Consider the following 14,945-nt stretch of genomic DNA (forward strand, 5'->3'; position numbering starts at 1 on the left):
TCTATTTATATTTGTAGAACAATATAAAATTCCTGGCACCACAAAAATGTAAGGTTAACTGAAATGTAAAACGGTTTAAACTAAGACTTCAGGCCCTAAAACATTGTAAACAGCAGTTCTGACATTCACCTGGGGTATCTAGTTGCCATAAAAGGTCTGTGGATAGTCAGATGGAGGTGTTTGGAAAAAATCAGAAGATAGTCTAGGAAAACATTTATTTATAACAAGTACTAACTTACCTCTGTGAGAAATGGTATTCACAAAGTCTGTTTCCAAAACAAGAGGCCCTATGTGATTTTATAACAGCTGTCTATGTTGGAGGTGCCCTTTTAGATGTGAGGACCCGCCTATGGTGGGAGCTAGCTGAACTCTCCTAGTTAGCAGTGAAACGTTAAGGTCATATTTGAGGAGTGTATTCTTGTACTTAGAGATGATTCTGGACATAAAACTTAGAATGTCTTAGTTGCTATAGGACCATCTTCCTAAAACTTGCATTAATAAACTATAGCCTTTTATACTAAACAGACATAAGCCAAATTCTGTAGGAATAAGGACTTTATAACTTATAAAACACTTTAAATGTTTTTAAATAGGATTATAATGATGAATTAAATACTAGTTTTTACATCATCCAATGCTAGTAACCTGCTTAATGAACTGCTAGTTCTTTTGCTTAATGCCTAAGCATTAGTTGACTATGTGTTGTGGGCTAAGTCTTGACATGTGAACAATGAGAAGGAAGAAAAAAAGACGTCTTTAGAAATAAACATCATCTTATTGGTGGAAGTATTACAGCCACTCCACATAGTTAAAAGGGAGGTTTATTTTGTGGGGTAACTTACAAATGAAGGGATAGGTTGCAGGGTCTGGGAAAAGTGTGTTGCAGTCCAGCGGTGTTCTCTGGAGAACTCTGTTTGGTTTTCCTCCAGCGTCCAGGATCCAGGAACCAAGAGAGCCGGCACCCCTGGATCTTGGGTCTTAAGGGCTCCTGTCTCAGCCCCGCCTTGTAGGCGTGACAGTTACCCAAGCCTCAGTCGGGGTAGTACTTCCAGGTCAAAGCTGGAACAGCTACCCACTACATCATCTCTCTGTCCTCAGGTAGTTTCTTCTCACACAGGGATTCTTTCATTCAGTAAAGAACAATGTGCCAAGGCAGCTGCTGGGCTCTAACTCCAAAGACAAGCAAATGTAAGACCGCTGCCATAAGAAGATCTATGTAACTCAGCAGACAAAACTGGAAAAAGTTTTAAAAGTTTGCGTCACATGTTTTGAGAATAGAAGAAACAATAACTTACTAATTAAGAGAGGGTTTGAAAAAATACTTAGAAGATAGAAATTGAAGACTGAACGGCTCAGCAGGTGAAGGCACTTGCAGTGTGAGTCCAGAAACCTGTGTTTGAACCCCCAGAACTCAGGTGAAGGTGGAGTGAGAAGCGACTCCTTGATGTTGTACCTGACATCTGTGTGCCACGGCACACATGCCCACAGCACACATGCCCACGGCACACATGCCCACAGCACACATGCTCACAACACACATGCTCACACATGCCCACAACACACCTGCTCACAGCACACATGCTCACATATGCCCACAACACACATGCTCACAGCACACATGCCCACAACACACATGCCCACAACACACATGCCCACAGCACACATGCTCACAACACATGCCCACAACACACATACCCACACATGCTCACAACACACATGCCCACAGCACAATGCTCACAACACACATGCCCACAGCACACATGCCCACAGCACACATGCTCACGACACACATGCCCACAGCACACATGCCCACAACACACATGCCCACAACACACATGCTCACAACACACATGCCCACAAATGCTCACAACACACATGCCCACAACACACATGCCCACAGCACACATGCCCACAACACACATGCCCACAACACACATGCCCACACATGCTCACAACACACATGCCCACAGCACACATGCCCACAACACATGCCCACAACACACATGCCCACACATGCTCACAACACACATGCCCACAACACACATGCTCACAACACACATGCCCACAGCACACATGCCCACAGCACACATGCTCACAACACACATGCCCACGGCACACATGCTCACAACACACATGCCCACAGCACAGATGCTCACAACACACATGCCCATGGCACACATGTCCACAGTGCACATGCCAACAGCACACATACCCACATACATGCACACACACAACACACATACACACACACACATACACACACACTAATACTAATAATACATTTTTAAAAATTAAGTGAAGACTACAAAGTTCAAGAGAGGTAAACATTTAGCCAGAGGAATTGTGTGTGTGATTTTTTGTTGTTTTGTTGTTCTTTTTGGTTTTTCAAGACAGGGTTTCTCTGTGTAGCCCTGGCTGTTCTGGAACTCACTCTGTAGCCCAGGCTGGCTTTGAACTCACAGAGATCCGCCTGCCTCTGCCTCCTGAGTGCTGGGATTAAGATGTGTGCCACCATGGCCCGGCTAAGTGCAATGTAATTGAGTCCCTTGAATATGGGCTCAATAAAATCTGAATTATATTTTAAAGCTAAATCTTAGAGCAGCAATACACAACATACTCATCCACTGAAATTTAAAAAAAAAAAAAATGTCACCAACATGGTTAAAACAGCTAAAAATAACCTTTCCTGAACTCTTCCTGTCATACTCCCTAGTCCCTAAGTATGTGCTCCAACAGTTGTGCTTTCTGGCCATTCTAAGTACCTTTTTGGCATGGTATTCTTGCCTCGGTGATGAATTCTACTGGAGACGCTGCCCACAGATGTGGCCATAGCTAAGCGAAGGGTCTCATAGTTCCCTGCCAGGCTCAGGTGCCAGGTGCCCTTTTGCCTGAGTCTTCATCTTGTGACTGGTTCTGTGCAGCTCAGTTTCTTTAACCTCCACATTGAAGGAGCCATGTCACATTCCAATCTTGGCAGAGAGTGCTTCAGGAAAAAAATGAAACAATGTGTTTTGTCTTTATCATTTTAATATTTTCAAACATGATCCAGTGACCAGAAGAAGTGGGTTTCAAAGATCTAATACTGCCTTGATTTATGTTCTTTTAAAATTCCTTTCAACTTGCTTATCTACCCCACCCCTCTTCAAAAAGCGTGAGTTTGAGCCACCACGCTGTGAAGAGATTGCGTGGAACACAGAAATAGTAACATAGTGCTGTTCATAAAACATTCAGTTCATTTTAATTCTAAATATTATTAGAGCAATACCTTGAGTCTGGAGGTGTAGCCAAGTGATAGAGCATTTGCCTAGCATATACAAACCCATAGATTCAAATCAGCACTAAAAATACTAATTAACTGACTAATTAAAATGAAACCAATACTTTAAGTCAGGAATCAGGCTTGAAGTTAGCTAAACTTTTAGAGTGAAAAATGAAATGTGAAAAAATACAACCCAGTTCTAAACCACCCCAAATGTTCAGTGAAAATCCACACACAACGTTTGGTTTTCTTTTTTGAAATAAATCAGTGTCTTAGTTACTTTTCAGTGGCTATGATAGTCTCCATGACCGAGGAAACTTATAAAAGACGGTGTTCAAATTGAGGCCCCTTGTTCAAAGGAGTAGAGTCCATGGCCATGACTGGGAGCAAGGCAGCAGACAGGCAGCATAGCACTAGAATGGCGGCTGTCACAGACTTAAAGCCCACCCTAGTGATGGCAGCCCTCCTCCCCTGAGGCCACCCCCTTATCCTTTACAAACCATTCCACCAACTGGGAACCAAGTATTCAAACTATGGGCCATTCTCATTCAGACCCTCCCATTATCATTCCTGTTCTCAAAGCACAATGTATTATTGAATCAGCAGCTCTAAAAACTAATGAATCTAAGGCGATGCATTTTATAAAAAATTTAAAGGAAATGAAGTTGTCAGGCCGACTTCAAATTGCACTCGCCTCTCTTTATTCCTGGGTAACTAGTGCTTTGGAGGAAAAGCTTGCCAGACACGATAGAATTTTCCTTCTGCTATGGAAGTGTGGTTCTCAGCCCTGGGCATAGAGAACTCCTGTGGACTTCAGAGGACTCTTGCTCCCAGATCTTCCCTTCAGGGGACTGAGAGACAAGGAGACAAGAGAGGAGCTGTATTTACAGCAGCTCCTCTGCCTGCCTCTGCTCCACAGGTCAGCCATAGATGTAAAAAGCACACGTCCTCTTAGGAGCTCATTCATAAAACTTTGTGTTTGTGATAGGTCTTGTTGTAGTCAATCAAAATCTTCTAAGTAATTTTCTTTAAAAAAAAATTCCAAACTGAAATAATATGCCATGTGGTTTAGGGCAAAAGCAATCTAGACATCTTTCTTCCATTTAAAATAACAAAGTGTTTGATCCTCAATTTTTTAAACCTGATAAATTATAACTTGAAATGCTTCCTTCAGTCACCATTGCAGGGCAGTATAAACATGATTTATATGCCACTCTGTGTTTCCTATTGGCCTGGACTGCCAGATACTGTGCATAGTCCAAAGTACACTGTAAAGTAAAGATAAGATGGTCAAACTTAAACAGGGTTTTTACAAAGGCCCTGCTAAACACGTGATGCTTGCTAATAGCAGCTGCTTTGTCTCCAAGAAACTTTATAGGATCTGTCTTTTTAAACTAATGGGGGATGTTACTTCAATGGAATGCTGGTCCTTCTCTCTCCTCTGAAAGTGAGTTTTCTGGTCCTAAGGCACCTCTCTTGTTAACAATCTCTCTTCCTTATGACTCACATCAAAATAATTGAAGTAGTATTATCTCCAAAGTTCACAAAGAATTAAAGGAAATGTCTATTAAAGCAGTGACCTTTCAAAGTTTGATTAGTACAATTACAAACGGAGTTAGCCTCTGTCATGCCTTATCCATGGATTGGCTCTCTTCATCAGCCTTCTACTGGGAAAGTTGGGGGGGGGTTTGTTATTGTTGTTTTGTTTTGTTGTTTGTTTGGTTGGTTGGTTGGCTTTTAACTCTAGAATTCTAGAAACTATAAACTGAGAGTGAGGAATTGAATAAACATTGATGGGAGGGAGAAAATAGTTATCATAGTTTATTCAGGGTTTTGCTTGTTCTCAAACTTTCATTTGCAAAAGCTTAACACTTGTTCTGGTGCAGAGGGTAAGATAGAGGATGAGGAAGAAGCCAGTTAGCATCCCACCTGCTTTGTCCAAAGTACAGCACTACCGCTGTCCATTCAGGGTTTGAAACTGCAGGAGGGAAATGAAAATCTTCAACAATGACCTCTTTTCTGAATCTTGTTTACAGAATTCTCCCAATAATATGAGCCTGAGTAACCAGCCGGGCACCCCAAGAGACGATGGTGAAATGGGGGGAAATTTCTTAAATCCTTTTCAGAGTGAGAGTGTGAGTATTGCCTTGACTGCATTGTTGTGCTCTGATCATCTTAAACTCTCCTATCAATAAAAATGCTTACAGCTGTTATTATTGATATTTACAAAGTGTTTAATTTGTTGATCTTCTAAAAGTCAGAAGAATCTTCGATTGCAGTTTTATGACAAAGGGTTCTAAGAGGCCTTTTATTTATGTGCAGTTACCAAAACTATAATACTAATTTTCTTGTAGGGAACATCCATATCATGGATCAAACTGAAAGCAGCTTGCCTCTTTGGTGTGTCCTACCTTCTAGCAAAATGAGATCTTCTCTTGATTTTGTCATCCTAAGACTGTGACAGTAATCTACATGTATTGTGGCTTCACACTAGGCTCTGCTGCAGTGAAGGTCACATTGGTGGTCTGTCAGCCTGAGCTTGAAACCCATGGCCTTTTAAAGTGCTCTTCTAGGGTTATAGGTCATCTTCACAGACAGGACAAAAGGTGAAGCTGCAAAGTTCCTCTGTTTATTTAGTGAACAGTTCCTAAGAACTGACATCAAGGCAGTGTGCTAGACACTGAGAGGACCAAAGAGACAAGATGGTGCCTTTCTCGAAGACTTATGTAATGCAATGGTTTTTAACTGGTATTTAACTCTAGAAACACTCAAGGAATTTTTTAAGTTTCCAAGAGTCTCCTTGAAAGTCAATGGACTCAAGATTTCTAGGAGTCAGGCTGGGGGTATGTGGATAAAAAGGCCTAATTAGTGATGGCAGGTTGCTCTTTTCTGGAGCCACTGAGTTAGATTATAGAACAAGCTGTTGCAGAACCCATGTGACCCATGTCCACACATGTGGGTCTGTCAGCAATGGGAAGGGCAGTTCCTGCCACCATGCTTCCCAGCTCAGCCTTTGCCAGAGCTACCACCACCGGTGACTGAAGCCGTAGCTAAGAGCAGTCTACTTTAGTGCAGAGTGATGGGTGGATGGTCTGTGGATTCTTTTGCTTCTTGGCTTTACCGATAGCCTCCACTAGAAACAAGGCTGCCCCCAAGTTTAGACTACAAAAAGTTTTCTTTCTGCTAGTTTGCTATATTTATATGCTTGGTGAGGACAAAGAAGGTAGATAGAATTATACGAGAAAGCTTGGCTGTCATTGAGTGAGCAGGGAAAGCTGGAGACTCCACATGGTCTAGTCACATAGGAGATTCCAGGGATTATTTTTTTAGAAACTTGGTCACTGGTTTAGCTCAGGAATGTGGACAGATCAGTTGTTTTCAGTGCTCATTTTATCTAATATGAGACGTTGATTTCCTTTTGATGAACTCTTCCAGTAGTGACATAGTATAGTGTTGTGAGGTGTGTGATGAATCAGTTCAGTCCATTTGCTGTGTTTGCAGAGTTTTAGAGTAAGAAACCGAGTATTCTAAAGTAAAGAGTATACCATCCCTGTCCACAAGAAAGAGATGTTTCCATGCCCAGCTCATATGCCAGACATATACTATAGTAAATATCAACCCTGAAAAAGGGACTGAAAATAGAGCATCTGTGTAACAGAGTGCCGCTCCAATTCCAGAACACACAGTCTTGTTAGTTCAATAACTTTGACCAAACTGGAGGACAGTGGGTTTGGTGACAGAAGGGAGGTACAGAAAGACAACACTGTGTGGCCTCACTCATACACAGAATCTAAACACTGTTGATCTGGGAAAGTCTTCCTCAGAAGCTGGCTATGATGGGCCTCTTAAACGTCCCGCTTGAGACCGTAATGTGTGTGCAGCCCTAGGTTACAGGTATAAAACAGACTTACAAGTCAAGCACTTAATGGTAACAAATCATAAAGAAATGTGTTTTAAAACAGTTCTTTGGTGTGCACATGTCTTTTTACAATTTATTAAGGACAAGATCTATTGAAATGAATGTTCTTATGTAGTTGTTTGTTTGCTTATTTGAGATAGGGCCGCTCTATGTAGTTCTGGCTGGCCTGGAGTTGCTGTGTAGACCAGACTGGCCTTGAACTCACAGAGATCATCTGGCTTTGCCTCCTAAGTGCTGTTTTATGTACACATAAGGAGTTTTGGCTGATATTTGTTACTACAGGACACAGAACATCTTCGTATTTTCAGAGTTGATTGATATTTTTATCCTATAATCATCAATGTTAAGAATGTATTTCACATAAGTATATGATGTAAGATAGCTGAAGAATGTTTAGGACCATTTCATAAATTGATGGAAGTCTGTCAAAATCAAGAAAAAGTCCATTTAATCACTTTTTAGCAACCAGAGGTCACCCACTCAAACAGCAATTTTTAAAATTAGACATTTTCCCATGGGATTACTACCGTAAGATAAACTAATTTGATACTTACATGCTAGTGGATGACTGGAGGAGAAGATAAAAAGGTTTTGTTTCCCATAATTAAATTATTATTATTTCTATAAAAGCAGAAAACTTTGTATATATGGCAAAAACAGTTCAGATTGTAGAGCGTCCTCACTCAGCACTGGGCTGCTGGCACTGGCTAGTGGAATTGCCACATGCACTGAAAAGCCCACCCTGACTGTGCCAAACCAAGGTTCCAATGAAGGTTCACAGTGCATCATGCCTAAACACTGCCAGGAGGTACTTGACGCTCGTGACATGTTTGATTTTGCATTAATGTTTGGTTATTATATATTCAGTTTTAACTGAATTTTAACTGTTGCTCACCCTCCCCCATACACGCATTTGGTTACATGACCCCACCTGGAGTCACAAGCCATAGTTTGTGACTCTGGGTTACAGGAAGCCAGAGCCCAGTGGGATGGGTCAGGAAAGGCTGAGCTCAGTTTAAGAGAGGAGTTGCAGAGTACGGAGAGATTGACGTGTATGCTGTATCTCTCCATGGCCAGGAGGAAGGGCTTCAACAGTTCACTGCAGAAACATGGCATCGTTCAAGGACATAGCTATGTTTAGCCTCATTTGAACAGTCTATAATATATCATCAAAATATTACATGGTACTCCATAAATATAAGTAATTGTTGTGTCACTTTTTAAATTAAAATAGTTTTAAATAAATGCTGGGGTCGATATAAATTGGGTATTTCAGAGGTAAGAGGAATTATTAGTTAGGGATAGAAAGTAAACCTTTTGAAAAAGTTCCACATGACTTTAATGAAGGGCATCTCTGTCCTGACTGTCAGTGCCACTGAGCTGCGCTTGGAAAGGGAGGGCAAATTCAGAAAGCCCTTCGGGGGGAGCAGAGAATCAGAGGGCAGACACAAGAGCTGTAAGCTGTTGATCACCTCCTCACCCTTAGATCCCAACCATACTGTGTCCAGCACAGCCAAGTCCTCCTGGATGGTCGAACACTTAGTGAGAGTAGCTGGAACAGGGTTTCCTCACCCGACCCCTGGCCAAGCCTGACTGCCATGCATGAACTAAAAAGGAGCTTCAGTGTGGATGGGGTAGAATGGTAAAACCGTGGGCAGTCTTGAAAATGAAGGTTTCTTCCCTCTCTCCTGGCCCCAGGAGGAGAATTCACAAAAGGAAAGAAAGTGAGCAGCGGCCAGAGATACTGCATCACCACCCCACGTGGTGGTAAGAGACAGGCACAGTGGGGGCTGGGGGAAGGGCTGGAGACACTGCAGTCCGGAGGAGTAAGTCTGTACCTGCTCCTGCTGGCTGCCCCGGCCTCTGGTCTGTCCAGTGAGGGGTCCACTTGCTGGAGCTGCTCTCATGTTATATGTGGTTTTCTTTGTGTTACCACAGTTTACTGAGTAAGAGTCCATACATGTATAGAACGTGTTTGGATCAAACCTGCCCCATGTGCTCTGTTTTCAGCCCACTGGGTGTACTTGGTGCTGCATGATGTGACTGTCACCACACATTTTGTTTATATGTATTAAAGTAGGATGGATGTGAAAGAGAGAGGTTCTGTGCTGACAAACATGGGACTCAAGGAAGTAACAAAGCTTGATGTCTCCAGTAACTTCAGATGTACTATAACCAAGAAAACTCAGAACTGTTGAGTGAATTTTAAATCGCAGGGAAAAAGTGTGCAGAGTCTAGATTTTTAAGACATATGACCCGAAAGGCACATGTGCTTGAGCAGCCTGCCCCTTGAGGATCTGTCACCTTTCCCTAGCAGTTAAACCACAGAAGTCCAGAGAGAAGAAACAACTGCTTAGTGCTTGCTGTAGACTAGATATTATCCTGCTCTCTCCCTACATGCTACTTCATTTCATCATATCAAGACAAAAACCGCCTAAATCCACAGAGCCTGCACTGCAAGCATGCTTGGCTGAGCCAAAGCAACAAAGCAAGGCTCCTTCTTTCAAGAAACAAAGCTGCCCCCTAGTGTTCACATGCTGTACATGTTTGGTTTTGATGGTGCAGATACAAAAATGATTCAAAAGAAGAAAGCAGTTGAATTAATTTGTTGCATTAATTTGTAAGAAACGTTTACACGTGACAATTGTCTAATCAGATGAGTGGGTGTGTTATTAGAATGACGGTACTGAGCAGTGACAAGCTGGTGGACAAAGCTTCCACCTCCTCTCCATTGTCTACTGCTGTTGTCAGGACTGTGTGAGACCGAGCTCCTTAGGTAGTAACGCACACATCGAGTTATTGCACGTTATATTCAGGGAAGCAGAACTGGTCCCTGTTTTTCTTGTCCTTCAGGAGACTTGATGACTGCATCTAACAGAGTCTGTGGAATATTAGGTGGTAAGGAGGAGACTCCACAAGTTCATACTAGGACATGCTATCTCAAAATATACTTTACAAAAATAAATAACATAGGCATATTTTTAAAATAATAGCTTTTGATTTTTTTTCCTAACCCAAACAAGAGTGCCATTAGTAGCTAAAGGGTCATTTTATTCTCTGAGGAGAACCAGACTAGCTGAGCAGTTCCTAACAGTATGACCTGATATCACAGCATTGTGATATAAACATCACAGTGTCTCGTTGTGTATGGGTGTAACAGCACAGCAGAAATGCTGATATGAGTCAGCACCAGGCACCAGGAGTAGTGTGTGTCTCTCAGTGTGACAGTCCATTTGCCACTCACTCTTCCTTTGTTCTGGGAAAATGTGAGCCACGCTTTCAGTACTCTGAAGAGTGTGATCCATGGAAATACTCCTGTTTGCTTGCATTCTGGGAGGCTTCCTAGAACTTTTTAACTTTCTGTAGTTTCATCTTCTTGATATGATTTTGATAATAGGAACTGGCAGAGAGCAGTCCGCAGCCTTCGGGAGCATGTGACACGTGGCCTGGGGACGACGGCCAGGCACCAGTGCGTCCTGATGTACTGTGCGAGACAATGACGTGTCGCTTGGTAGCTGCATGCATTACTCAGAAATTACACTCCATTAGAGTCTGTAGACTCTGAGATTGGTTTCCTGGAGCTGACGCTTCGGTCCTGACTGGCTCTGGCCCCCCAGTTTCTCTGCATCTGATTTTTTCTCCTCAGTTTCTATTATGGGCAAAGCGACTTCTTCTGACTCCCCGATGTATCAACAGTATTTTACTTTCTGTGAGATTTTTCTCGGGCATTTGATCTACCTCATTTTAACAATGACTAGTGTTAAGGGATAATAGCAGCCACTAAAACACTTGACAACAGAGCATGTGCACATGTACATCATTGGACAGTGTAGATTAGAATAAAAAGTATCTTGCGAGCTTCTCAATGTTCTGAGATATATGAATGAGCAGGAATGATACTTAGGGAGAAAGGATTCCAGACATCTTAAATCCAGATTGCCTGAGCCGCACATCAATGGGAGGGTCTCTGGAGTCCCAGAGACTGTCGGAAGCATTTCCTGTGAGGCTCTGAAGGAAATCATCCTACCTTGCTCTAAGTCACTGAAACAGCAACTCTCAGAAGTAATGCTGGTGATCTGGCCATGCAATTTAAATATGTGATTGAAGTGAAACATGGAAATTTTCACTTCTGAATCTTCAATGGCTACATTTCAAGAACTTAGAAGCCACACGTACATGGAGCTTGTTGTACAGGCTGGGACAGAGTAGAAGGTTCCATCATCACAGGTTCCACTGAACCACGGAAAGACATTCCCAGTTCTGATGGTGGCTACAAGGAGTATGGGAAGCGTGGGTTAAATTTCTCCGTGCCCATTTTTCTGTAGAGATGCATTTTCCTCTTTTCTTATTGCTTGTCCTGGTCTCTGAATATAACTGTGCTCTATAGTTTATATAGTTATAATATAGTGTGTGACCAAGTGTATTTAGTCCCAGGCAGTGGGAAATAAGTTGCAGCATGATGATGTAAAACTTGGTCTCGTTGCCATGGCATTGTATGTTTCCTTTTCAGCACAGGGTGGCTCCAGGCACTCCTTACGTATGATGGCAAACAGGGCCGTTGATTTGCTTTTGACTTGTATTTTCCATCTTGCCTTTCTTTCTGAGTTAGAATGCATTTTTACTTTTTTATTCTTTGAGATTGTAAACAGTTACATCATTTCCTTTTCCCATCCTTTTCATTGCTCAATGTTCCCTATCATCCAACGTAGCAGTCGGAACTACTTAGCTAGCTTACCTCCCTTGTACCAATACAGAGCTCGGGGCTATTCAGGGACAAATAGATTCTGCTTGGTGTGACCAGTGTTCGAAGAATTAACAGCCCCCTCCTGTGGTCCAGTCACCCTTTTCCCAGCCTCCTCCTCCTCTACCTCATTCTCTACATTGACTCAGAACAATGCACTTGGGGGCTTGCATCCTAATAATTTGTGGTGCAGAGAACAAGCCTCTGTCCCAGGTAATGCTTACCTGGGGACCTCTTATCACCTGAGTTCACCTGATCCTCAGCTCTGCCTGCAGTCCATTCCAGCTGGCCTGGGCTTCCTCCAACAGGATTCTCCTCTTCTCTCAACCTTGTAAAAAGTCACATCCCACTGCCCATATAGCCACAATTCGTCATTGGCTTCTGTAGCGTGGAGTCCATCCTTTGGACTTCATCTACCTCTCATCTTCAGACACAGTCATTAGTAGAACATTGAAAGAAATCACCCTTTGAAGTGGTTTTTGCAGATTTTCTATCAAGCATTAGGTTATTCCAAGGTCCACGTTTTTATTTTCATGTAGAAAGCATTTCCATGTGTAGACCCCCTACCTTTTGTGAAAGGTGCTTGTCTTGACTCAGAAGCTCCAGAGCTGTGCCATCCATGATGGCAGGCTCTAGCTGCATGGGGTGATTCACACTGAAGTAAATTGAAATCAAGTAATGGTGTTCTAAACTTCCACCCTACGTCACTTGTCAGCCTCATCATACTGTGAACCCACGGCCGCCCAGGCCCTGCTGTTTCCTGCAGTGGACTAACACTGTGTTGGGGGAGGGCTCCATGCTGGTGCCCACTGGAGCATCTGGTGTTCCCACGGGACTCTGCAGAGCTGGCAGTTGCTGTGTTTCCTTACACTGTCCAGTACTGAGCACTGTCTGTGTCTAATCAAGTCTGTAGTTTAAGGATTATGTGTTTAATCATCCCCAAACTCCTGGGTACTGTCATAAAGGCTGTTAAAAGGGTGAGAAGACTGTCTGCAAAACCCTCATCTGGCTGCAAGGAGGGCCTGGATGATTATCTAGGTCCTGGGGAAGAATCAGACTTGGTAGAGGAAATGGTTTAAAATTTCACAACTAAGAAAAGCCATACAAACCTCTCTTGTTATATATAGTTCCTTATTGTCCTGAGGTTAAAGGTGTTTGCATAAATGTTCATGGAAACTAAAATCCATCCTTTATCCTCCTGTACTATGTTTAACCACACTGACCTGTGACAGGATCACTGTTAACCAATGGATTCTTCTGCCCTTGTAGTACTCCCCCAGCATGACCATGAGTGTGTGATCCATTACCAAGTCTCCTCATGAAAAGCATCGTGAGTCAGCCCTTCACAGAACTACTACGGAAGAAACTGCTCATCAGTGTACGGTTAAAGGAATCCCAGTCAACCAAACCAACCTTGTAGCTCCTGCTCTCCCCTGTTTTGTGAAGAAAGCGGGTCCAAACGTGATTCAAACAACTGTACGGAGTGGCACGTTAGAATTGCCCTAAACTGAACTGCAAATAATCATCTGTGTATGTATATGTGTGGGAAAGAGAATGTATCGTATATGCAGATCTATATGCACATATACGCATACATGCATTGACCCACAGGACATTGTAAGATATTATCACATGACATCTTAAGTAGAAGTAAGTAGGGACTTTTATTCCATCCTTTTTTTCACGTTTACATTTTAATTATTAAAGGTTGCTCCTGCCCCTCCCTGAACTATTTTGTGCTGTGTATATCACTGCTTTATATAAGTTATTTTTTAAGGTGAACTCAGATGTTATGGTTTTGTAAATGTCTGCAATCATGGATAGGAATAAAATCGCTTATTTGAGAGCTTTCATTCACTTGTGTCTGATGCAAGTTACCTGGGAGCCCCAGAGTGTACTATGTGAGAAGTGTGTCTTCATCCTATGCCCAGCAGGACGTTTCCTCAGTGACCAGATCTGTGCCAAGTAGTTAGTACCTTGTACTTTAGGAAAGCACTTCAGCAGACATTCAACTGGGGCCTCACACAGTGATTTGTGCAATAACTGCGTTCCAGTGAGTTCTTTCTTGATTTGTTTGTCTTATATGATGCAGAAATCATTAGCTAACTCAAATGACCTAGCCCATAGCAATAAAGTGACATGGGTTGTCATATTTTTAGCACCACATTTTATCATGACAAAACCCAAAAGTGATAATAAAGCCACTTGTTTGAATTTGTGACTTTCCACACAGGGATCTGGAGGTAAATTTTTCATAATATACAATGTGAAATAGTATTGGATTTTTATTTGGATTTCCTGTGGACATTTCCACAGAGACTTGACAATAGACAGACTCACTGATATTATTCAGGCTTTTAGCACCTGAGGGAAAAGAAGCCTTAGCAGAGGCTTCAGGAATTTGTTTTTCCTCAGCCAGGAGCTTGCTTGTGGAGCAGATGGGAGCCTGGCCTTCTGGAGTTCCTGCTCTCTGGCTGCAGAGTACTTGCCCTGAGTACTTGGTATGGGGTCAGAGCTTGTGTTAGGAGGCAGATTACCTGTGTAACTTTGTGACTGCAGGTGGCCACATCTCCATTGTATGTCTGACAGTTTGGAAGGGAGTAAAGAAATAGTTCTTAGTTATCTCCCTTACAAAAGCACCTTGCTACGTGACACTTTCGGATCTTTGCGATTAGGTTTAGTCCTATAAACAAACACCAAACTCCCAATAGGAAAAGTATGTCGAGTTTACCTGATCCTCTGAAAGATCCTTTCTCTTACTTGTGATACAAATAACTACTGATTGCTGCCCCCTACCTACTAAGAGAAGGCACTGTCCATTCTGACAAGAGATGGTGAGTCCTTTCCTCTGGGCTTGCAGCCTGAGTGCAGATGTCGACGCTGCAGCTGCCAGCTCTTAGTCCCAGGTGATTGACTCACTCTTTCTGAAAATTAAAAATTTTGGCTGTGCATGCCAGGCATTCAGGGAGGATCATAGAAGATAAAGAAGATGAATTAGCTCTACACTGAAGATCTAGACGACATTA

The 14,945-nt window shown here is 42.5% G+C and overlaps 1 protein-coding gene across 4 annotated transcripts in view; it reads left to right on the forward strand.

The window, feature by feature from the left end:
* The window catches only part of Ssbp2 (single stranded DNA binding protein 2), a 260,509-nt gene extending 246,733 nt beyond the window's left edge, over nt 1-13,776 (forward strand). For all 4 annotated transcript variants that reach the window (XM_036206881.1, XM_036206883.1, XM_036206882.1 and 1 more), the window contains 2 exons: nt 5,296-5,394; nt 13,189-13,776. In XM_036206881.1, coding sequence (XP_036062774.1) covers nt 5,296-5,394; nt 13,189-13,218 — 129 coding nt within the window. In that variant the 3' untranslated portion in view covers nt 13,219-13,776. The remainder of the gene's footprint in view (nt 1-5,295; nt 5,395-13,188) is intronic.
* Nucleotides 13,777-14,945: the final 1,169 nt, after the last annotated feature.

This window comes from Onychomys torridus, chromosome 15 (assembly GCF_903995425.1).
Source record: "Onychomys torridus chromosome 15, mOncTor1.1, whole genome shotgun sequence".
NCBI lineage: Eukaryota > Metazoa > Chordata > Mammalia > Rodentia > Cricetidae > Onychomys > Onychomys torridus.